The 24,891-nt window shown below is 52.6% G+C and overlaps 3 protein-coding genes across 6 annotated transcripts; all 3 read right to left on the minus strand.

Moving 5' to 3' along the window:
• Positions 1-12,451, minus strand: abcg1 (ATP-binding cassette, sub-family G (WHITE), member 1). Of its 3 annotated transcripts, none has more exons than XM_028420248.1 (15): positions 12,317-12,451; positions 9,360-9,606; positions 5,761-5,878; positions 4,731-4,863; positions 4,607-4,657; positions 4,385-4,530; positions 4,166-4,289; positions 3,051-3,165; positions 2,817-2,962; positions 2,570-2,668; positions 2,281-2,449; positions 1,851-1,951; positions 743-901; positions 543-661; positions 1-471 (listed from the first exon to the last, which is right to left on the minus strand). In XM_028420248.1, the coding sequence occupies exons 1-15, from the start codon at positions 12,377-12,379 to the stop codon at positions 243-245; spliced, it is 2,019 nt and encodes a 672-aa protein (XP_028276049.1). In that variant the 5' UTR covers positions 12,380-12,451; the 3' UTR covers positions 1-242. The 3 variants fall into 3 exon arrangements, with proteins under 3 accessions (XP_028276049.1, XP_028276048.1, XP_028276047.1); XM_028420247.1 differs by having other exon boundaries at positions 2,570-2,671; XM_028420246.1 differs by having other exon boundaries at positions 2,570-2,715; positions 2,768-2,962.
• A 1,507-nt stretch (positions 12,452-13,958) lies between these two features.
• Positions 13,959-16,595, minus strand: spcs2 (signal peptidase complex subunit 2). Its single transcript, XM_028420263.1, has 5 exons — positions 16,482-16,595; positions 15,607-15,690; positions 15,351-15,511; positions 14,649-14,783; positions 13,959-14,242 (listed from the first exon to the last, which is right to left on the minus strand). The coding sequence occupies exons 1-5, from the start codon at positions 16,575-16,577 to the stop codon at positions 14,056-14,058; spliced, it is 663 nt and encodes a 220-aa protein (XP_028276064.1). The 5' UTR covers positions 16,578-16,595; the 3' UTR covers positions 13,959-14,055.
• A 2,730-nt stretch (positions 16,596-19,325) lies between these two features.
• Positions 19,326-24,816, minus strand: rnf169 (ring finger protein 169). Of its 2 annotated transcripts, XM_028420253.1 has the most exons (6): positions 24,451-24,815; positions 23,324-23,394; positions 23,180-23,242; positions 23,004-23,104; positions 21,847-21,940; positions 19,326-21,770 (listed from the first exon to the last, which is right to left on the minus strand). In XM_028420253.1, the coding sequence occupies exons 1-6, from the start codon at positions 24,743-24,745 to the stop codon at positions 20,652-20,654; spliced, it is 1,743 nt and encodes a 580-aa protein (XP_028276054.1). In that variant the 5' UTR covers positions 24,746-24,815; the 3' UTR covers positions 19,326-20,651. The 2 variants fall into 2 exon arrangements, with proteins under 2 accessions (XP_028276054.1, XP_028276053.1); XM_028420252.1 differs by having other exon boundaries at positions 23,004-23,242; positions 24,451-24,816.
• Between the last annotated feature and the right edge of the window lie 75 nt (positions 24,817-24,891).

The raw sequence follows: 24,891 nt of genomic DNA on the forward strand, positions 1-24,891 counted from the left end.
GCTTTTCTGATCCAGCTGTCAGTTTTCAGGAGACCAGCTCCCCACCTGAGCCTGTCCACGTCTACAGGACGTCCCCCCACGGCAGCCAAAGTCCTTTCAGTGTTCACATGTAGACAAACTACACGGCTACACGCTAACTTTGGCCTACAGTGTTTAGGCCTACATGCCCTCCGACTCGTCCTCATTGACCCGGTCCCAGTCCTGGTCCCCATCCTGGACCCAGTTCTGGTCCCGGTCCCAGTCTACCTCTCAGAGCGGATCTTGTACCGGAGGACAAAATAAGCAATAAGCCTCAGAGAGAAGAAGAAGATGGCGAGGATGATGAAGTCCAGGTAGAGTTTGGCATCCAGCATGTCCAGCTCCTTCAAGATGGCCTCAGACTTCTGGAAGTGACACATCTTGTCTTCATCACAGTGAAGGTCCTCCCGATCCAGACCGTAGATGGACAGGATGACACCCTCAAAACCGTACCTGCAACACAGCAGCAGGATGTAAGCGCACATCTGTGTCAGCTCAGCAACGCCTGAAAACAGCGCCCCCACCTGACGTAGGATATGTAGGACATCCACTGCAGGTACCAGGGGATGGTGTCAAAACTGACGAAGAACCCAGAGAACAGCAGCACCGGGATCGCCGTTACCGGACCCACAAACGTGGCCACCTATAGAAAAACAGACACTTCTGAGTGACATCAGCAGGTAAACACACCTGAGAGACGCAGGCGAGGACACGGAGAACCCACCTGCAGCGAGGTGGAGGCAGCTCCAATCAGCAGACCCAGACTCTGAGCCACCAGAGACGTCAGGACGCCCAGAGACAGGAACAGGAAGAACCGCCCGGCATCTGGAGGCTGAGCCGTCATCCAGTACACGATGCTGCAGTATACCACCGGGAACACTACCTGTCCAACCAGGGGACACGGGACAGGGGATAAGAGGACAGCTTAGAGGACCGAGGACAGCTCTGAGGACAGAGGACAGGGATAAGAGGACAGCTCTGAGGACAGTTGATAAGAGGACAGCTCTGAGGACAGGTGATAAGAGGACAGCTCAGAGGACAGAGGACAGGTGATAAGAGGACAGCTCAGAGGACAGAGGACAGGGATAAGAGGACAGCTCTGAGGACAGTTGATAAGAGGACAGCTCTGAGGACAGGTGATAAGAGGACAGCTCAGAGGACAGAGGACAGGTGATAAGAGGACAGCTCAGAGGACAGAGGACAGGTGATAAGAGGACAGCTCCAAGGACAGAGGACAGGTGATAAGAGGACGGCTCAGAGGACAGCTCAGAGGACAGAAGACAGGTGATAAGAGGACAGCTCAGAAGACAGAGGACAGGTGATAAGAGGACGGCTCAGAGGACAGCTCCGAGGACAGAGGACAGGTGATAAGAGGAGAGCTCAGAGGTCAGAGGACAGGTGATAAGAGGACACCTCAGAGGTCAGAGGACAGGTGATAAGAGGACAGCTCAGAGGACAGAGGACAGGTGATAAGAGGACGGCTCAGAGGACAGCTCCGAGGACAGAGGACAGGTGATAAGAGGAGAGCTCAGAGGTCAGAGGACAGGTGATAAGAGGACAGCTCAGAGGACAGAGGACAGGCGATAAGAGGACAGCTCTGAGGACAGGTGATAAGAGGACAGCTCTGAGGACAGAGGACAGGTCATAAGAGGAGAGCTCAGAGGACAGAGGACGGGGATAAGAGGACGGCTCAGAGGTCAGAGGACAGGTGATAAGAAGACAGCTCAGAGCACAGGTCAAAGGACAGAGACCAGGACACATGCATGTAGAGGATTGTTGTGTCTTTGTGAGAAACTCAGACAGGAGGTGAAGGTGAAAGAAAGACGAGTCACCTGGAACGGGACGTCAGCCATGGTCTTAGCCAGGTAGTACGCCTTCAGACTGTACCAATAGTTCAGGTGTTCCCGGAGGAAGACTCCCATCTCCAGAGGGACTGAAACACAGACACACACACGGACATACACAGACACACACACGGACATACACAGACACACACACGGACATACACAGACACACACACAGACATACACACACACACACACGGACATACACACACACACGGACACACACACAGACATACACAGACACACACACAGACATACACAGACACACACACAGACATACACACACACACACACGGACATACACAGACACACACACAGACATACACACACACAGACATACATACTGTGACTCACAGTCGGCTGACAGACAACCAGCAGACCTGGACCCTGTCTGGTCTCTGTGTGTCTGTGGACTCACATGTCAGCACCGTGGGCATCAGAGCGGCAAACATGAGGAACAGCATGGAGAAGAAGAGGAAGCCCGAGTTACTCAGAACCTTCTTGGCCTCGTTCCCGATGCCCAGGTACAACAGGCCGATCAGAATGCCGATCCCAATGTGAGACGAGATTCTCAGGTGGGTCAGCACCTGTGCGACCAATAAGATCTTCAGTGAGTTGTGATGTCACTGAATGTGAAGACCTACATGTTGTGGGTTCTTCTGAATGTAAACATGGTTCAAATGTTCACTGAGCGGACGGGTTCTCACCGAGTCTCTGAGGATGCTGAGGAAGGTTCTCCTGAACAGGATGGAGAACTGAGTCATACAGCTGGCCGAGAAACTGTGACACCCTTCAGACGACAAGCTCTCCTGGAAACACAGCAACCAATCAGCTGGATGAGGGGGGGGTGAGGGAGGGATGGGTGGGTGGATGGGTGAGGGATGAATGGAGGGAGGGATGGAGGAAAGGATGGGTGGTGGATAAGGGATAGGTGGAGGGATGGTGTTCTTTTACCTCCTCCGTGCGCTGCCATAGGAATGGGTGGAGGTTTATGTCTCCATTCAGCTCCGTCTGGTAATCCTTCTCCCACTTCCTGTCCTGAACGGCCCTCACCAGTCGGACCATCTGGTCTCCATACTCTCCGGACGCCACCTCCATCACTGCAGGAGGACAGTTAGTCAGACAGACGGAGCAGGCTGTTGTGGGTCTGTTGTGTGTATTGTGAGCAGGCAGCTCCGTCAGACTTACCAAAGTCGGCCGGGTTGTGGTAGGTGGGGCAGTTAAGTCCAAGGTCTCTCAGGTAGGGAACTAGACTAGAAACCTGTCCTCTGTAGATGCACTGACCCTGACTCAGCACATACAGCTGCGACACACACACATACATGGTTGTTGGTTTTTGTGAGTCTGTTATGAGTCTGTTTCGGTGTGTGTTATTTGTCTGTTGTGTGTCTGTTGTGTGTCTGTTGTGTGCGTATTATGTTTCTGTTGTGTGTCTGTTATGAGTGTTATGTGTCTGTTATGAGTGTTCTGTGTCTGTTGTGTGTCTGTTCTGTGTCTGTAATGAGTCTTCTGTCTGTTGTGTGTCTGTTGTGAGTCTGTTGTGAGTCTGTTATGTGTCTGTTGTGTGTCTGTTATGAGTGTTCTGTGTCTGTTGTGTGTCTGTTGTGAGTCTGTGGTGTGTCTGTTGTGAGTCTGTTATGAGTGTTCTGTGTCTGTTGTGAGTCTGTTATGAGTGTTCTGAGTCTGTTGTGTGTCTGTAATGAGTCTTCTGTCTGTTGTGTGTCTCTTATGAGTCTGTTGTGTGTCTCTTCTGTGTCTGTTGTGAGTCTGTTGTGTGTCTGTAGTGTGTCTGTAATGAGTCTTCTGTCTGTTGTGTCTCTTATGAGTCTGTTGTGTGTCTGTTATGAGTGTTCTGTGTCTGTTGTGTGTCTCTTATGAGTCTGTTGTGTGTCTGTTATGAGTGTTCTGTGTCTGTTGTGAGTCTGTTGTGTGTCTGTAATGAGTCTTCTGTCTGTTGTGTGTCTCTTATGAGTCTGTTGTGTGTCTCTTCTGTGTCTGTTGTGAGTCTGTTGTGTGTCTGTAATGAGTCTTCTGTCTGTTGTGAGTCTGTTATGAGTGTTCTGTGTCTGTTGTGTGTCTCTTATGAGTCTGTTGTGTGTCTGTTGTGAGTCTGTTATGAGTGTTCTGTGTCTGTTGTGTGTCTGTAGTGTGTCTGTAATGAGTCTTCTGTCTGTTGTGTGTCTCTCATGAGTCTGTTGTGTGTCTCTCATGAGTCTGTTGTGTGTCTGTTATGAGTGTTCTGTGTCTGTTGTGAGTCTGTTGTGTGTCTCTCATGAGTCTGTTGTGTGTCTGTGGTGGACCACCTTGTCAAAGAGCTCGAACAGTTTGGCACTGGGCTGGTGGATGGTGCAGATGACTGTTCGTCCTCCCTGAGCCAGAGCTTTGAGCAGAGAGACCACCTGGAAGCATGACGAGCTGTCCAGACCACTGAGACACACAACAGACACACACAGACACACTCAGGTGAGAGGGGCTGTCTACGCTTCGACCAAAGGATGGAGCTTCACTGAGGACCTTCTGACCTCGTGGGTTCATCGAAGAACATGACTGGAGGATTATTGACGAGCTCCAGAGCGATGGCCAGTCTCTTCCGTTGCCCCCCCGACAGGTGGGATGTCCTGGTTTTAGCACATTCCAGCAGACCCAGAGCCATCAGGATCTCCCGCACCTGGACACAGCAGAACCAGAGGCGGTGCTCAGACTCTGAACTCTGAGGCGGGAAGCAGGCGAAGCTCCAAACTCACCATCTCTCTGCGCGCCTCCACCTTCTCCTGCAGCTTCAGGTTGGCTGAAACCTGCAGAGACAACCAGGGTCAGGACGTCCACACACCTACACAGTCTAAGCACAGAGTGGGCGGAGCTTCATACCATCATGGCCTCCTGCACGGTGAGGTGAGGCAGCAGCATGTCGTCCTGCATGATGTAACAGGAAACCTTCCTGAAGGAGCGCAGGGCTCTGGGCTGACCGTTGATCAGGATCTCACCCTTCATTCCTGTCTCCCTGTTGACCCACAGACACAGAGACAGAGACACACACAGAGACACACACAGAGACAGAGAGACACACACAGACAGAGACAGAGACACAGACACACAGAGACACAGACAGAGACACAGAGACACACACACACAGACAGACACAGAGACACAGAGACACACACAGACAGAGACAGAGACACAGACACACACAGAGACAGAGACACAGACACACACAGAGACACACACACACACACAGAGACACAGAGACACACACACAGACAGACACAGAGACACACACACACAGACACAGAGACACACACAGACAGAGACACAGACACACACACACAGACACAGAGACACACACAGACAGAGACACAGACACACACACACAGAGACACACAGACACAGAGAGACACACACACACAGAGACACAGAGACACACACACAGACAGACACAGAGACACACACACACAGAGACACAGAGACACACACAGACAGAGACACAGACACACACAGAGACACAGACACACACACACAGAGACACACAGACACAGAGAGACACACACACACAGACACACACACAGACACACACACACACACAGACACACACACAGACACACACACAGACAGACACAGACACACACACACAGACACACACACAGACACACACACAGACACACACACAGACACACACACACACACAGACACACACACAGACAGACACAGACACACACACACAGACACACACACAGACACACACACAGACACACACAGACACACACACACACAGACAGACACACACAGACACACACACAGACACACACACACAGACACACACAGACAGCACTTTATTTAAAAAGTGTTCTGGAACACAGAATCAGGTTTTCAATGATCACATTGATTCACACCGATAACGGACCTGTACCCGGCCAGGATATTCATCAGGGTGGATTTTCCGGCTCCTGAGGGCCCCATGATGGCCACCAGGTCGCCGCTGGTGAATTTCCCAGAGATCCCTTTGAGCAGAGTTTTGTAACCTGAGAACGAACAGAAACAATCAGTGAGCAGGTTCCCAGCCGGGCTCAGAGCGGCTCCTTGTCCTCCGGCCCGCGGCTCCAGTTTCAGGGCAGGTTTTTCTCACACAGCAAAAAAGACTTCAGGCTGATCTCTGCTGCTCCGCCGGCCTCGGAGCTCCATCACTGTGACACTGGATGATGAAACAGCTGTCTGTCTGTGTGTGTGTGTCTGTGTGTGTGTGTGTCTGTCTGTGTGTGTGTGTGTGTCTGTGTGTGTGTGTGTCTGTGTGTGTGTGTGTGTGTGTGTCTCTGTCTGTGTGTGTGTCTGTGTGTGTGTCTCTGTCTGTGTGTGTCTGTGTGTGTGTGTGTCTGTGTGTGTGTCTGTGTGTGTGTGTGTCTGTGTGTCTCTGTGTGTGTGTGTCTGTGTCTCTGTCTGTGTGTGTGTGTGTGTGTCTGTGTGTGTGTCTGTGTGTGTGTGTGTCTGTGTGTGTGTCTGTGTGTGTGTCTGTGTGTGTGTGTGTCTGTGTGTGTGTCTGTGTGTGTCTGTGTGTCTGTGTGTGTCTGTGTCTCTGTCTGTGTGTGTCTGTCTGTGTGTGTGTGTGTGTGTCTGTGTGTGTGTGTCTGTGTGTGTGTCTGTGTGTGTGTGTCTGTGTGTGTGTGTCTGTGTCTGTGTGTCTGTGTGTGTGTGTCTGTGTGTGTGTGTGTCTGTGTGTGTGTCTGTGTGTGTGTGTGTGTCTGTGTGTCTCTGTGTGTGTGTCTGTGTCTCTGTCTGTGTGTGTGTGTGTGTGTGTCTGTCTGTGTGTGTGTCTGTGTGTGTGTCTGTGTGTGTGTGTCTGTGTGTGTGTCTGTGTGTGTCTGTCTGTTGTGTGTGTGTGTGTGTGTGTCTGTGTGTGTCTCTGTCTGTGTGTGTGTCTGTGTGTGTGTGTGTGTGTGTGTCTGTGTGTGTGTCTGTGTCTGTGTGTGTGTGTCTGTGTGTGTGTCTGTGTGTGTGTGTCTGTGTGTGTGTGTGTCTGTCTGTGTGTGTGTGTGTGTCTGTGTGTGTGTCTGTGTGTGTGTGTGTGTGTCTCTGTCTGTGTGTGTGTCTGTGTGTGTGTGTCTGTGTGTGTGTCTGTGTGTGTCTGTGTCTCTGTCTGTGTGTGTGTGTGTCTGTGTGTCTCTGTGTGTGTGTCTGTGTCTCTGTCTGTGTGTGTGTGTCTGTGTGTGTGTCTTTCTGTGTGTGTGTGTCTGTGTGTGTGTGTCTGTGTGTGTGTCTGTGTGTGTGTCTGTCTGTGTGTGTCTTTCTGTGTGTGTCTCTGTGTGTCTCTGTGTGTGTGTCCTCTCGGGTCACACACATCTGTCCCATCAGTGACAGCACTGTGACAGTGTGAACATCGTACACCTGAAGATGACGTGTGTGTGTCTGTGTCTCTGTCTGTGTGTGTGTGTCTGTGTCTCTGTCTGTGTGTGTGTTTCTGTGAAGCTGCTGACTCAAACACACTGTTGTGTCTTCATCTGTCCAGGTCAGATCAGTTAGCAGCTGTCCTTCATCACAATCCCTTCTGTTGTCATAGCAACAAGAATCTAACAAACCTCGTGGTTATGTTAGTTATGGAAATGGGGTTACCATGGGAACCAAAGAGGACGAGGAGGGAGAGCGTGGCCGGCAGTAACCGCTGCAGTGTTTATCTGCTCTTTAATGGGATTATCAGATTTAATCTGACAGAGACGGATTCAGCTCTGGCTGACCGACAGTAACCGTCCTGCTCTCGGCCTCTGGGACTGCCCCCCCAGCAGGTTGACAGCAGGCGTCCCTGCTTCCTGGCTCGTCCACGCTGCTTCCTGTCAACCATGATCACGTGTTTGGCACAATGTAAACAGACTTTATGAGTCTAAAGTTCTGCATCCCCGCAGAACCAAACCTTAAATCAAAGGGGACGGACAGCTGCAGTCTGTCCTCAGGCCACCGTGTCTCCGCTGTCTCCGCCCTCAGTGCTGACTGCCAGGCTCAGCTTGTTTTATAACCACTCAGAATAGAGGCGATGACCTGCAGTGACCTCATTATCACGAAGCACTCGAGGAACACCCGGGCCTCCGAGCTGCCTTCAGGCAGTCCTCACAGGTCCTCAGTGTCCATCTCACAGCTGCTGCGGGTCACATGACGTGAACCTCCTGGACCTCCACACCCAGAGCTGCTCTGCTGGACTGACTGACCCCAGGGCTCCTTTAGGTCCCACCGCTTCCAGTCATGACATGCCGTCCGTCTGGACACTGTGTTAACAACCCAGGCTCGGCTGGTGCTGAGGGCCCAGAATGAAGCACTGATCCAGGCGGGTCTGGTCAGTCTGACCTCTGACCTCCACAGAGAGCTGACGCCTGTGCTGCATGTCTGCAGGTGTTAATGAACAGGTGAACATCATGATGTAACACACACACACACACACCGAGCTGCAGGTGTGAGCTGGTCTCAGTGAAACTCAGCTGTTGTGTTGTGAACAAAGAATCAGAAATCAGATCTGTGACGGCTCTGACAGCCGCTCATTACAGACTCAACACAACAAGAGAGAAATCACAGACACAACAGACACACAACAGACACACACCGGCCTCAGGATGTGTTCACACAGCCGACGCTCATCACAGCAGGGACCAGAAGGGTCAGCTCACAGTGTGTGGGGGTCTGAGGTCTGATGGAGACCTCCACAGGTCTCTGAGCCCCTCATACAGCAGGTCCAGTCCAGCAGCAGGCGGGTCGCAGCCCTTTGTTCCTTTTCTCTCCGTTCCTCTTTGTTTGGTTGTGAAAAGCTGAAACTCGATCAGACGCCTTGAGTTTCAACCTTCTCACAGAGAGCCACCTCACAGCTGCACTCAGGTGTGTTTAATCTGACCTGTGATGTCACACTGACAGACTTCTGTCTCTGGGACGAACTGATGAGGACGACCGGGGCCGAGGTCGCTCAGTCCGTCAGGTCCAGAGGAGCTGAATCTATTTTTTACTGTTGTTGTTGTTTTCTGTGTCAGCTGTGAGTGACGGAGCTTCTTCTAATCTGACCTGCAGCTATTTACAGCAGGAGACCCTGACTGAGATTAACAGATTACACACTGATAATCCAGCATACACACTCGCTCTCTCACACACACTAACCCACATCTAAAATGAGACTCCATGATAAACTGAGACAAAGCTGATGGTGGACAAACTGTGGACATGATCCCAGATCTCACACTGTCCAAGGACAGACCACGGACAGACCACAGAGAGTCCACAGAGAGTCTAGAGAGTCCACAGAGAGTTCATGGACAGACCACAGAGAGTCCACAGAGTCCACAGAGAGTTCACGGACAGTCCACAGACAGTCCACAGAGAGTCCGCTGACAGTCCACGGACATTTCACGGACAGTCTGCTGACAGTCCGCAGACAGTCCACAGACAGGCCACATAGACTCCACAGACAGTCCACAGAGACCCACAAACACCACCCACCTCGTCTCACACATGTCAACCGCAGCAGCGGCGTGTACGTACCTTTCTTCCTCCACCACGGCCCCTCTCTGATGGAGTACGACACGTCTTTGAACTCGATGTTGACCGCTGGTCTCCGTGGTAACGAGGAGAACCTCTGTGCCTCCGTCAGGTTGTTGTCCACCTTCTTCAGGTGTCCCTGCAGCAGCGGCGTCTGCTGGCTGCCCACAGGCCGCCTGTTGACCACCTCATCCATACAAACACACACCGTCCGGGGGTCCAACATCAGGTCCGGGGGCCCGTTAGTGTTCTGAAGGTTAGAGGAGAGACAGACATTTTTCACCATCCTGCAGCCATCATTGCTCCAACCAGAGAAGATGGAGGAGCACATTAGTGTGAATAACACTTCCTGTCACATGTCTACAAACACCAGCCCCACGCACCCACAACCAACCACACCGGGACACGGAACACAGACATGTCACGAACTGCAGTTTATTAATGTCCCCTTGGGATTAATAAAGTATTTGTGATTCAGATTCCTCTAGTGTCCTCTAGAGGCCGACTCCAGCAGTATCTGCAGGTCCCCACGTTGACATGTCCAACTTTAAACGCTTATTTCTGCTGTACAGCTTTTGAATCTGACACAAGCATCATGGCAGATTCACCCATCGTTCAACAGCTGCGTCTCTGCATCCCATAATCCTTCACTGCACACACAGAGAACTACGCATACCACACCCTGACAGTACCAAATGTCAGCTATAACCTGCGACATCCTGGATGTCAGCCACGTTTTGTCCACTGCAGTCATGTGTGCTGCCCGGTCACTGTTGAGGACTAAAACCCTGCAGTACACCTTCATCATGTGGGGTTCACATTATTTCGTCCACCGCCTGCAGGTCAGTCAGCTGAGGAGGAGCAGCGGATGTTCAGATTAGCCGTCAGCTGTTGTGCGTTTAGGACGGCGTGTGAGCGTCCTGCCCATATGGGGCGGTAATCTGCTCCGTGCAGGGACGGCCGCAGGTCACTGTCGGACAGCAGAGAGCTTAGTCACTGGCTGGAAAACAGCCTGAGCCGAACACAGGCTGCTGCTGTGATTCAGCAGAGCCGCCGGCCAATCAGAGCGCTCCAACACTGACGCACGGGGTCATGGAAGTTTGCGTGCTCTAAGCAGAAGGTCACAGGTTCGATTCCTGGACGGACCAGGGGCCCTGTTCCTCTGCTGTCTGTCCCAACTGTCTTCACTGTCCACGTCCAACAATGACTCTGAACAGAACCACATACACACTGAGACATGTCTTCACACGTTTCTGGGACTGTCCATAAACTCTGAAGTCCACAGCTGCCGATTACCTGACAGACCGTCACCAACCACACAACAATGTGGAACTCACTGACAGGTGGACAGACAAAGTCTGGACCATTGACAGTAAAAACTATGGACAGAGCTTCCGTGACGTCACCCGTTTGTTTCTGAAGAGCCGTTCTGAGGCTCGGTGGGAGGCTCCAGGACGTTGATGACCGCCGCCATGTTGGCAGCGTCACGTCCGCCAAAACTCCAAATATGGACAAAAAGGGGGAGCACGAGCGGGGTTTAGGGGGGCGGGCGATCGTGGAAGCAGGAAACTCACGCTGTGATACGTCAACTGTCTGTCACTCAAGCGGCAACGCCCATAATTATGCGTAATTTTAAGTCAGAATACAATTGAAACAAGTGAGATGTAAAAAAATTCACCCTCCCTACAATTGACACTAGAAGAGAACCTATCATCTGAGACCACAGTGGTTTTTTGTACCAGGCTGTAAACATGTTCTTTTCTGCTGTGAAGTCGGCCATTTTAACATGGGAGTCTATGGGAAGTTACTCGCTTTAGGAGCCAACCCCCAGCGGTTGCAGCGTGAAGTTTTGACACTTCTGCATGGGCTTCAAGTCTGAGCCCCGAAGGCTGCCGCTTGCTCTGGACAGACAGTGGCTCAGGGACTCTGTGAAGCCAATCATCATCAGTCAACCCTCTGACAGCAAGGCCAGCAGGGGGCGCTGTGTACTTCAGCAAGCCCTGACATGTCCCCTGATTTTAGACTTACAGGTGTGTGTTAGCATGCTGTGCGGTACATGCTAACACAATGCTAACACCACGCTAACACCATGCTAACACCATGCTGTCACACAGAAATTATTTCATTTTTTATTTTCAAAACAAAAACTGTTTCCTCAACTTTCAAATCCAAACATAAAACATTAAGCGCCGATGTCTCTCTGACTGATGTCTCTGACTCTGATGTCTCTGACTCTGATGTCTCTGACTCTGGTGTCTCTGACTGATGTCTCTGACTCTGGTGTCTCTGACTCTGGTGTCTCTGACTCTGATGTCTCTGACTCTGGTGTCTCTGACTGATGTCTCTGACTCTGATGTCTCTGACTCTGATGTCTCTGACTCTGGTGTCTCTGACTGATGTCTCTGACTCTGATGTCTCTGACTCTGATGTCTCTGACTCTGGTGTCTCTGACTGATGTCTCTGACTCTGGTGTCTCTGACTGATGTCTCTGACTCTGATGTCTCTGACTGATGTCTCTGACTCTGATGTCTCTGACTGGTGTCTCTGACTCTGGTGTCTCTGACTCTGGTGTCCCTGACTCTGATGTGTCCATGAAGTCTTTTTATTCTGTCTTTCTTATCCAGGTAGGTTTAAAACATTAAATCTGTTCTGCTGGATTCTATAAATGTCCCTGCAGATAATCTTTTGTCCTGATGGATGGACACAGTTTCGGAGTTTGTGTCTCTAATTCGTCTCCACTGTGTGTCTGTTTTGGATACGTCTGTCTCCTCTGTCCACTATGTCCCCACTATCTGCTTACTACACCTCTAATATCTTTCCCCTGTGTTTCCACGTGTCCAGTGTCTCCATTGTGTCTCCACTGTCCACTACATGCATGTATAACAGTACAGTCTGTCCACTTTGTGTCCTGATAGTGGAGTCTAAACTCATCTCCATGACGACGTGTGCTCAGTACTCACCATGATGATGGAGTTGGTGACGGTGGGGTTGTGGACGGACCAGGCTGCCATCAGACAGGCCATGGCCGAGACACAGGACACAGACTCACTCTCAGGCCTCCCTCACACAGGTCTGATCACATCTCACCAACAGCCAGCAGCCTGAGAGGAGGCCCCGCCCCCGCTCACTGACCACGCCTCGTCCTGAGCAGGAGGGGGATAAACACATGTTGAGCTTGGGTCAGCGCGCCTTGTGGAGACAGACCGGTTTAACCCATCGGACAATCCCATGACAGCATGGATCAATATATTGATTAGTGTGTGCTCTGAGTGTGTGATGACAGCAGGTTTGTCCAGTTGCTGTTCAGCCTTCATGGAGAACTGTCCAGTCCTCCCTGACTGCAGGTTGTCTGCTGTCAGTCATCAGCTGTGGTGCTGGCTCCATCTGCTGGCTGAACTGTGGTACTGCTCAGACCCTTTCAGGCCCTTTCTGTCCTGGAGGCTGTGAGGTGGGCCCTCCGTGGATCGGCCCTGAGCTCTGAGGATTCTGGTCCTGGTACATGTGCACTTGTGCCTGATGAACCCACTCACTGACAGGAACCATGAGACCCTGAGGGCGGGGCAGGGCTCCGGTTCCACTCCGCTGTGTCTGTCATCATCACATGTTCCATAAAGACGCCTCTGTAACCTTTGTTTGGTAACATTTTTATTATTTTTCACAAACTTGATGTTACAGAGCACACGGCTCCGAGAAAAATGATAAAAAACAAACATTCAAAATAAAAGTCTGCTCCACATTCAGTCCACTTCCTGTAAGGCATCAACATGTCCGTCTGTGAGGAGAGCGAAGAGGAAATCTGCAGCCCGTTAGCATCGTTAGCATTCCTCACTCACTGGCTGATGCTAACGATGCTAATCAGACTTTCTGTAACAATGCTAACGGGGGATTCTTTTCGAAGGGGCGCTGAAAATGGAAAAGCTGCGTGAGCTCAGGCGATGGCTCCGCCCTGCAGCGTGACAAACCGAGTGCACACGAATCTGAAAAATGCTTCCAGGTGAAGTGACGCAGACGTCACCACGCCACACGTCACATTCTCAGACAGACAGAAACATACGATCAGAGATACCGAGGACAGCGAGACACAAACACAAGAAACACGAGGACGACCCCAGAGAGGGAACACGCCTCAGCTGGAGGACGCTGTGAGGACAAACTGCTGGAAAAACAGGCATCCACCATGTTATCAGCAGCCGAGGAACACTCAGTGTCCACGGGGACAGAGGACGTCTTTACAGAGTCAGCTGCCTGAGGTGAATGAGTTAATGCCGTCACAGGCGCGGCTGCTGAAAAAGGTCTGAGGACACTGGCCAACACCAGCTGAACATTCTCAATCAGACATCAGCTGGTCACTGGTCACAGCTGGCTCGACCAATCAGAAGCTGAGAAACTAAAGCTGCCTTCACACAGCTCGCTCTGCAGACCTCTTTATTCCACTCGTGCTCGCTCAACCTGCCGTGCGCGGAGCGGGCCGTGTGAACGCAGCTTGAGTTTGTGTAAATGCAAATATCCAGCAGGAGGCAGCAGGTTAAATGGAACAAAGACAACAGATAGAAAATCCAGGCCAGTGCCCAGGGTCCTGGACCTTAAAAAAAGAGATGGTGAGGCTGTGCAGAGGAGAATTTAATGACATGAACCAAACTGGGAGCAGTGAACTCTGGGAAACGGAGTCGCAGCGCCGGGCAGACGGACGGCTGAAGGATTATTTGGTCTTCTTGTCTGTGGCCAGCGCGTCGTGCAGTTTAGAAACATACTTCTCAAACTGGTCCATCGCCAGAGTGCCGCTGTCATCGAAGAACGCCGACACGGACTTGGTGAAGTCGGCCTCCCTGAAGCTCCTCGACTTCCCGTCAGTGAAGGAAACTCTGAGCGTGTACTGGTCGTCAAACCTGGAGGACAGGGCGGAGTCAGGGGAGCAGCAGAACATTAGAGAGCCGTCCAACACACACCGACACACACCGACACACACACCGACACACTGACACACACTGACATACACTAACACACACTGAAAGAGCGATGCTTAAATCAGCCCGCGGGGGGCGGAGCGTCGAACACAGCAAGTTCTCATCGGCCTGCAGACTGATCCTGCAGACTGATCCTGCAGACTGATCCTGTTCTGTCAGTGCGTGAAAGACGTGAATGAAACACATCCGACCAGCTGATCTGTTTCCAACATAGATGAACAATGATCCAAACTACTTCTATTTCATCAATAACTCCGTCAGTGACATGAGACCCGTCTGCTCTCAGAGGGGGAGCAGGTGACTTTCCCTGTCTGAAGTTAGCACTGACCGTTTGAGGGAGGAGGACAGGTGCCAGATGTGGTCTGGATCCATCCCGGCTGGGTCCTTCTGCAGGGCCACCAGGAAGATGTTCTTCTCTTTGTAGGACGTGTACAGAGTCAGGATGCCCATCATGATGAAGTACGTGAGGAAGAGCAGTCAAGGAGCAGCAGCATCCACCCTGATCATCACTATTCTCACCCTGATCATCACTATTCTCACACCCTGATCATCAATATTCTCACACCCTGATCATCAATATTCTCGCACTGATCATCAATATTCTCACACCCTGATCATCACTATTCTTACACCCTGATCATCACTATTCTCACACACTGATCATCACTATTCTCACCCTGATCATCACTATTCTTACACCCTGATCATCACTATTCTCACACTGATCATCAATATTCTCACACCCTGATCATCACTATTCTCACACACTGATCATCACTATTCTCACACTGATCATCACTATTCTCACACACTGATCATCACTATTCTCACACTGATCATCAATATTCTCACACCCTGATCATCACTATTCTCACACACTGATCATCACTATTCTCACACTGATCATCACTATTCTCACACTGATCATCACTATTCTCACACACTGATCATCACTATTCTCACACTGATCATCACTATTCTCACACTGATCTCCCCCCACAGACCGCCCGCTGAGCTCTGTGAAGGATATGAGATGACGCAGCAGGCCAGGACCGGTCTGGACTCAGGGAAGGGGTACAGGTAGTCCCAAACCAGGGCCACCATGGCAAAGAGACAGGAAATGGTACAGATCAACAGGCGGCCGTCCACCAGCTGGAAGTTCTCCATGTAACAGTACTTCTCCAGCAGCACCTGAAGGGGGCGGAGGAGCGGCAGAGGAAGAGGGTTAAATGAATGGATCAGCTGAATGAATCATCCTGCTGAATGAATGACAGCAGTGACACCACCTTCTTAGCAGCATCATCCAGAGAGTTCTTCACTGCAGCGCCGTCCCATTTATCAATTTTCACCGGCTTCTCATCAATCCTCCACTGAAACCACACACACACAGACACACACACAGACACACACACAAAGACACACACACACACAGACACACACACAGACACAGAGAGAGAGAGAGGTCTGTTTATATCGTCAACCGGAAGCGTTCGTTAGGACTAAAGCCATGTTGGATTCATGTCCACGTCAACAGTAAAAACTGAGACATGAGGGTGTCTCAGTTTTTACCGGAGAACTGAGACTCGGAGTCTCCTGCAGTCAGACTCCGGGTCTCCTGCAGCCAGACTCCGGGTCTCCTGCAGCCAGACTCCGGGTCTCCGGGTCTCCTGCAGTCAGACTCCGGGTCTCCTGCAGTCAGACTCCGGGTCTCCTGCAGTCAGACTCCGGGTCTCCTGCAGCCAGACTCCGGGTCTCCGGGTCTCCTGCAGCCAGACTCCGGGTCTCCTGCAGTCAGACTCCGGGTCTCCTGCAGCCAGACTCCGGGTCTCCTCCGAACCCTCCGTCCCAGCTCTGGCTGTCTGGGTTGAGTCTGGTGCAGCCAGCTGGAAGCCGGAAACAGACCAACGCGCCGCAGCGTGAGCTCACAGAGCTTCACGGTCAGAGCCAACACGAAGCAGCACAGCTAATCATCCGGGTCCTTTTAATTCAAAATCTATCTCAGTTAGCCTCTTAGCATTAGCTTAGCAGCTAGCCACGCCTCTGGGGCAAAACCGCAGACTCACGGAGTCTGACGGAGCCGCGGAGCTCCGTCAGACTGAAACATGACGCCGAGCTTCATCCTCGGAGAAGCCGCACGGAGACATTGAGCTCGGGGTCTCACTTTGTCCAGCAGTCCGCTCTTCCCGTTCCGCGCAGCAGCAGCAGCCATCGTCTCTTCCGCTACAAATACGGCACCTGTGACCTGGACGCTTCTCATTGGCTCACAGCTCCTGAAGCTATGTCGTCACAACTGCGCCTGCGTGGCACGGAGGAAAACGAAATGAAAACGTCACAATAAAACAGTTTTAATAGTCTATATCTATAGAGTATAGAGTAATAGAGTATTACGCAGATAATGAGAAAGCAGCTCCCACGTGTTTCTGCATGAATCAATAAGTACAATATATATATATATGGATCACAGGAGGAGAGAAGACAGGACACATGAAGGATGTTTCACTCTTTAGTTTCTCTTCCAGCAGCCTCTCATACAAAACTACTGCATTATTAACTGTAACATGGCCGCTCATTTGGCACCCAGCATGAACACCGTCAGCCTGAAGGAGGAGCGCTTCAGCAGAACGTGTGCATCAGTGTCAGACACAGAAAAATAAAAGTCCTTCACGACAGGAAGCCAGCTGCAGAGCTCTGCCTTCAACATGAACATCATCCACATGATGATGACCAAACAGGAAGGACACCGACAGGAATGTAAAGAAAGCCACATCAGAGGGGACGCAGCAGGACTCAGGGTTCAGACCTCTGTGCTCTTATTTTGTAGTATTGGAGCTGACAGGAAACTGGCGCACACTGATGGTGAGTCTGGTTCTTAAAGGTTTGTTTCTGTTTACACTCTGAACCCTGAGCAGGTTCCACTTCTCATGGTGTCACTGCAGCATAAAGTGCTGATCCTACACACACACACACACACACACACACACACACACACACACACACACACACACACACACACACACACACACACACACACACACACACACTCTGAGTGCAGACACACGCACACACTGAGTGCAGACACACACCATCCTGTCTGCAGTCAGTGTGTGTGTCTGCATCAGAGTGTGTGTGTGTGCAGTCAGAGTGTGTGTCTTTAGTCAGTGTGTGTGTCTGCAGTCAGAGTGTGTGTGTCTGCAGTCAGTGTGTGTGTGTGCAGTCAGTGTGTGTGTGTCTGCAGTCAGTGTGTGTGTGTCTGCAGTCAGTGTGTGTCTGCAGTCAGAGTGTGTGTGTCTGCAGTCAGAGTGTGTGTGTCTGCAGTCAGAGTGTGTGTGTGTGCAGTCAGAGTGTGTGTGCAGTCAGTGTGTGTCTGCAGTCAGTGTGTGTGTGTCTGCAGTCAGAGTGTGTGTGTGTGCAGTCAGTGTGTGTGTGTCTGCAGTCAGAGTGTGTGTGTGTGCAGTCAGTGTGTGTGTGTGTGCAGTCAGTGTGTGTGTGTCTGCAGTCAGAGTGTGTGTCTGCAGTCAGAGTGTGTGTGTCTGCAGTCAGTGTGTGTGTCTGCAGTCAGTGTGTGTGTGTCTGCAGTCAGTGTGTGTGTGTCTGCAGTCAGTGTGTGTCTGCAGTCAGTGTGTGTGTGTCTGCAGTCAGTGTGTGTGTGTCTGCAGTCAGAGTGTGTGTCTGCAGTCAGTGTGTGTGTGTCTGCAGTCAGAGTGTGTGTCTGCAGTCAGAGTGTGTGTGTCTGCAGTCAGAGTGTGTGTGCAGTCAGTGTGTGTGTGTCTGCAGTCAGAGTGTGTGTGCAGTCAGTGTGTGTGTGTCTGCAGTCAGAGTGTGTGTCTGCAGTCAGTGTGTGTGTGTCTGCAGTCAGAGTGTGTGTCTGCAGTCAGAGTGTGTGTGTGTGTGCAGTCAGTGTGTGTGTGTCTGCAGTCAGAGTGTGTGTGTGCAGTCAGTGTGTGTGTGTGTGTGCAGTCAGTGTGTGTGTGTCTGCAGTCAGAGTGTGTGTGTGTGCAGTCAGTGTGTGTGTGTGTGTGTGTGCAGTCAGTGTGTGTGTGTGTGTGCAGTCAGTGTGTGTGTGTGTCTGCAGTCAGAGTGTGTGTGCAGTCAGTGTGTGTGTGTCTGCAGTCAGAGTGTGTGTCTGCAGTCAGTGTGTGTGTCTGCAGTCAGAGTGTGTGTGTCTGCAGTCAGTGTGTGTGTGTCTGCAGTCAGTGTGTGTGTGTCTGCAGTCAGAGTGTGTCTGCAGTCAGAGTGTGTCTGCAGTCAGAGTGTGTGTGCAGTCAGTGTGTGTCTGCAGTCAGTGTGTGTGTGTCTGCAGTCAGAGTGTGTGTGTCTGCAGTCAGAGTGTGTGTGTCTGCAGTCAGAGTGTGTGTGCAGTCAGTGTGTGTGTGTGTCTGCAGTCAGAGTGTGTGTGCAGTCAGTGTGTGTGTGTCTGCAGTCAGTGTGTGTGTGTCTGCAGTCAGAGTGTGTGTGCAGTCAGTGTGTGTGTGTCTGCAGTCAGAGTGTGTGTCTGCAGTCAGTGTGTGTGTGTCTGCAGTCAGAGTGTGTGTGTGTGCAGTCAGTGTGTGTGTGTGCAGTCAGTGTGTGTGTGTGTCTGCAGTCAGTGTGTGTGTCTGCAGTCAGTGTGTGTGTGTGTGTCTGCAGTCAGAGTGTGTGTCTGCAGTCAGTGTGTGTGTGTGTGCAGTCAGTGTGTGTGTGTCTGCAGTCAGAGTGTGTGTGTCTGCAGTCAGAGTGTGTGTGTCTGCAGTCAGAGTGTGTGTGTCTGCAGTCAGAGTGTGTGTGCAGTCACTCAGGTGTTCAGACAGAGATCAGCTGCAGGTCAGACTCTGAGTGTTGGTCATGTGACTCCATCATGGCGTCCTGCTGAGGAGGACTGGACTTTGTGTTTCACTGAGTCTGGTTGAAGTGGACTCTTTATGTTTGGAGGGTTTTACATTTAGAACAGGTCAAAGGTCATATCTGGTTGTATGACACATGGCGGCTGCAGAGTCTGGTCCTGTACTGAAAGGGTTCAGAGCTCCAGTTCAGCATTGAAGTGAGGTTGGACAGTGAGACGTGTGCGTCCCCCATGATGTGAAAGCAGCTTTATACACAAAAACACTGACTGTGCTTCTTTTTCTCTTTGGACCTACAGATCCACCAAACGGTCCAATCACAGGACTCCTCCTCCTCTCCAAACACTACAGCACCCATGAGCCTCGGGGCTCAGCACACAGCGGCACATTCAGACTGGAAGACTGTCGCTACAGAGAGAGCGTGTGTCCCATCGTCCAGGGATTCAGACAAAGGCCTTATCAATACTTTGTGATCAGAGCGATCAGAATCAGAGCGGGCCCAGGTCCATGTTAGTCGGCAGCTGCTCGGCTCACATGTTGTCTGAAGGTCAGTCAACCCTCCTGATGGAGCGCCGTGTGATGAAGGCGGGTCCGGCTCGGCCTGCTGCTGGCTTGTCTGGTTTTTGTGTGGCAGAGGAAGACAGATTCAAACCTGGGTCCAGCAGCTGCTTTCTGCTGCCGTCCTTCCTGGACTTGGGCGACCCCCTTGGTCACTTTGTAAACTTGTTGGTTGCCAGCCAAAATGCATCACTTCACACCAGGTGACATCTTTCTGCATGGACCCACACAGGCTGGACGTTGCCATGGTGATGCTTACATGGCTGCATTGAACAGGAAGGACCCTGCAGCCACCGACCCCACAATGCACTGCTCTCAGGTCATGTGAGTGTGCGGCCTCAGCAGAGGGTTCAGATCAGAGCTGCTGTTTGTGGGTCTGTGTGATCATTGTGTTCACAGCAGAACAAAGACTGAACTGAAGAGGCCTGAAGAGGCCTGAGGAGGCCTGAGGAGGCCTGAAGAGGCCTGAGGAGGCCTGAAGAGGCCTGAGGAGGAGGCCTGAGGAGGCCCGAGGAGGCCTGAGGAGGAGGCCTGAGGAGGCCTGAGGAGGCCCGAGGAGGCCTGAGGAGGCCCGAGGAGGCCTGAGGAGGCCCGAGGAGGCCCGAGGAGGCCTGAGGAGGCCCGACACCCAGCATCAGCAGACTGTAAGCGGTTTGTCTGTCAGCAGATGATGAAGATGGTTCAGAGTGGATTCGTTGATCTGTGTCCAGATGTCAGAGCCTGCAGCAGACCAGGTCTGCTCCATCTGATTGGCTGCGGTGCAGAACCTGCAGACGGCCTGTGGGCCGGGCCGCGCCGCCCTCTGTCTGACCGAATAAATAAAGTCCGTGTTTTTGGTGTTCTGCTGGTGTTTGGAAGAAACAGCCTCAGCTGTGTAACAACATTCACACGTGTTCATTCCCACTTTGCATATATGAACTTCCTGTCTCTGTGCAGAGTCAGCAGCTGACCCATCACTAGTGCTTTTTGTTGATCCGCCTGGACCTCCTCAGGCCACACCTCCTGCGGTTCTGAGAGGACATCCAGGACCGCAGGAAGTAGGTGTCGGGGCTCCGCCTGCAGTTGGCGGTCTGGTTCTCCAGGTCAAACTGTCTCTGGAGTTTCAGGGCGAGCGCTCGGTCCTGCCGCTCCTGCTGGATCTGATGGATGTGGCGCTCATCAAAAGACTCATGGCTGACGGGCCGGCTCCTCTTCAGGTCCGAGTCCCGGCCCGAGTCCAGGTGTTTGGTCTTCTGTTTCCTCTTCTTGCCCCTCCTTGAGGTAGACTGGTTTTGGAGGCTGCTGTCGGGTTCCTTCCTGGGACTCTGCGAGTCCTTTGGCACTAATTTACAGGACTGGAAGCCAGAAGTCTTTGTGTATGGGGAGAACGATTGTTTCCGGCTGAACAGCGCCCCCCCGCTGCAGGACTCGGGAGTCCCTGCTGTGGGCTCGAAGTCTGAGCTTCCTCTGAAAGTGGCCTCGCTGCTGTAACGGATTGCGGGGACACGGATCTTTACTGACTGTTTCTGAAAGCTGTCCGTGTCCCCGGGGGGAGCGTCAAACAGCAGCCTCCTCTTGTTGACGGACACTCCTCCGTCTCCTGGTGGGGACGTCTTAGCTCCGACCTCACCGCCGCTGGACTTGTTGTGGAGCTCAGAGACCGGACTCGTCAGCGTGGCCTTGGAGTTAACTTTAAGGCTCTGACGGTCCAACTCGATCTGCCTCCACTTCTGCAGCACTGCCGGGCTGGCCTCGTAGCTGGTGGCCTTCTGCAGGCCGCGCGTCAGATTCCGGGGCGTGGATTTGACGATGGTGGGCTCCAGCAGGCGGCCGTCCGGCAGGCGTTTGGGCGGCGTGCACGGCGAGCAGACAATGGGCTTGAAGTGGTTGAGTTCCTCAGAAATGCTGTCGTTGCTCTCTGGGCTGATGGAGCGCTCACGTCTGGGTGGAGGGAGGCCCAGCGGGGTCAGTGATGACGATGTCAGAGCAGCTCGCCAGGCGAGCCTCCGGTCTGGAGCGGTGACGGGCACCGAGGCAGAACGGCTGTTCTCAGAGGACAGGAGGATTCCTGCTGCGAAGCTGTGACCGATGGCGACCTGACAGACAAAAAACGGGTGTAAAAACAACAAGTCTCCTCAGAAACACACAACCCAACACACAGAACACACGCACCCGGTCCAACATGGCCGCCGGCTGAGTGACAACCTTCAGCTTCCCTCCTCTGTTCTCCACCGGGTCCGTGCAGCTACGACTCCTCTGAGAAGCACTGAGGAAGAAACAGGAGGAGACCAGGGTCACACACACAGACAGACACACACACACACACACACACAGACAGACACAGACACACACAGACACACACACACAGACACAGACACACACAGACACACAGACACACACACAGACACACACAGACACACACAGACACACACACACAGACACACACAGACAGACACACACAGACACACACACACAGACAGACACACACACACACACACAGACACACACACACAGACACACACAGACAGACACACACACACAGACACAGACAGACACACACAGACACACACACAGACACACACAGACACACACACACACACAGACAGACACAGACACACACAGACACACACACACACAGACACACACAGACACAGACACACACAGACACACAGACACACACACAGACACACACAGACACACACAGACAGACACACACAGACACACACACACAGACACACACAGACAGACACACACAGACACACACACACAGACAGACACACACACACACACACAGACACACACAGACAGACACACACACACAGACACAGACAGACACACACAGACACACACAGGACAGACACACACACACAGACACACACACAGACACACACAGACACACACACACAGACACACACAGACAGACACACACACACAGACACACACAGACACACACACACACACACAGACACACACACACACACAGACACACACACACACACAGACAGACACACACAGACACACACAGACACACACAGACAGACACACACACACACAGACACACACACACACACAGACAGACACACACAGACACACACAGACACACACACACAGACACACACACACACACACACACAGACAGACACACACACACAGACAGACACACACACACACAGACACACACAGACACACACACACAGACACATACAGACACACACACACAGACACACACAGACAGACACACACACAGACACACACAGACACACACAGACAGACACACACAGACACACACACACAGACACACACACACAGTGTGAGGAGCTCTCTCTCACCCCGTGAGTGATGAAGAGGTCTTGGTCTTCCTGACGAAGGCGGACATGTGTCTGATCCTCCTGCCGACCGGCTCCTCGTTCTCGGAGTCCGACAGAACTCCCTGGGAACAAACAGACGTGTGTGAAGTTGTGAACGACTGAAGTCGCACACTGGACGAGACGAGGCTGAGACTCACAGGCTCCTCGTCTTTGCAGGGCAGAGCGCTCCTCTTCCTCATGTCCTCTCTGTCCTCACACAGCTGCAGCACAACAGAATCAGCGGTCTCTGGATGATTTGGAGCGACATACTTTACAACATCTCCAGCAGCTCTGAGACCCACCTTGTGTTTCCCGGCCGGTCCTGATGAGACGTCCGCAGACTTGGTGACGATGGCCGGAGAGACGAAGAACTCTGAGGAGACAAGTGCAGCTGGTCAGTGTGCAGACAGAGGAACATCACAGCACACAGAAAGGAACCATGAAGCTCACACCACCTGCAGCGCATCCACCGGCTGAGACATGACCATAATCTGAAACCACTGAGACATGACCATAATCTGAAACCACTGAGACATGACCATAATCTGAAACCACTGAGATTACAGAAGCAGCTTTGCCAGAAACACTTTTTAAAGCCGTGGCTCACTGTCATGGTCGCCGTGGAAGAATTCATCGAGTTACTGTTCAGCTGAGGTGATCAATGAGGAGACACTTGCTACCTGAGACCAGGTCCATGATGTGATCCTCAGGACCCAGACTTAGAAAACACACTGAAAGAAACTTGTTCAGGAGAAGAACCATTCCAATTTGGAGGGACTACATCAGTGGGCGGGTCAGATTCAGGTGGTGCTGGTCCGTCAGCCAGTGGCACGCAGTGATGATGACTCTTTGTTTCTTACAATGACCCAAAGGCTTCAACCCTGCCCTGACCACCAGCTAGACTAGCTGGTGGTCAGCCAGTCAAGCCAGTGACACTGTCAGTCAACAGCCAACACATTTATTATTCAGACCCCCCACTGCCCAGCCTCTAGAACAGACTGAACATCTGGCAGACACCATGGACCTGTCCCCCAGGAGGTCTGAAGGTGCTCTCGTGTTGCTTCATGTGTGTTCAGGCTGATCAATGATTAGGGTTATTATTAGCCGATCATCGATATCAGTGAGGACGGAGCTGTGAACACAGCGGCGCAGGCAGCAGCAGCAGCTCCGCCCACAGCGGCACAAGTCTGGACAGGTCCCCCAGCAGCGGCCCGTAGACCGCACCGCTGTCTGCGGCTGTTCTGATCAATAGAGCTGATCAGCCCCGGGTCCGGCTCCTCCGTAAAGAACCTGCCGGGAACTCCTCCGGCCTCCCGCAGTTCCAACGGAACTTCCATAAAGTTTGAGACCCGCTTCAGATCCGTGTCTTCACGGCGCGGAGCTCCAGCCGCGGACTGTGCGCGGCAGCGCCCCCGGTAAACACACTCACCTCTCCGGCTGTCGCCGTCCCTCCGGCCCGGCCTGCTGCCGCTCCTCTCCGTGTCGCTCCTCCTGCGGAGCCGCTCCTCGCTGCCGGAATGTCTCCGGGCCAGGCAGAGCGGACAGGCCGGGTGTCCGCAGGCCGGGCTGCCGCCGGGCCGGGCTTCCCCGCACGCCGCGCACTTTGCCTCGTCATCACGCGGGCTGGACCCGGACCGGATCCCAGTTCTGCGTCTGGAGCGGGAGGCAGCGGCGGTACTGGCCGGTCTACCACCGCGTTCGGCGGCGGACCCCGCGGTCGCCATCTTGCCTGGTCTCCTCTCTCTCCGGTCCGCTCTCACAACAAACCCCGCCCTGCCGCCGCGGCGCGAGCGCACAGTGGACGCGCGTGCAGCCCGCCAACCACGGGCCGCAGCGGCGCGAGCCTGGTTCAAAATTCAAAAGAAGAAAA

The sequence above is a fragment of the Parambassis ranga genome, chromosome 13 (genome assembly GCF_900634625.1).
Source record: "Parambassis ranga chromosome 13, fParRan2.1, whole genome shotgun sequence".
Taxonomy (NCBI): domain Eukaryota; kingdom Metazoa; phylum Chordata; class Actinopteri; family Ambassidae; genus Parambassis; species Parambassis ranga.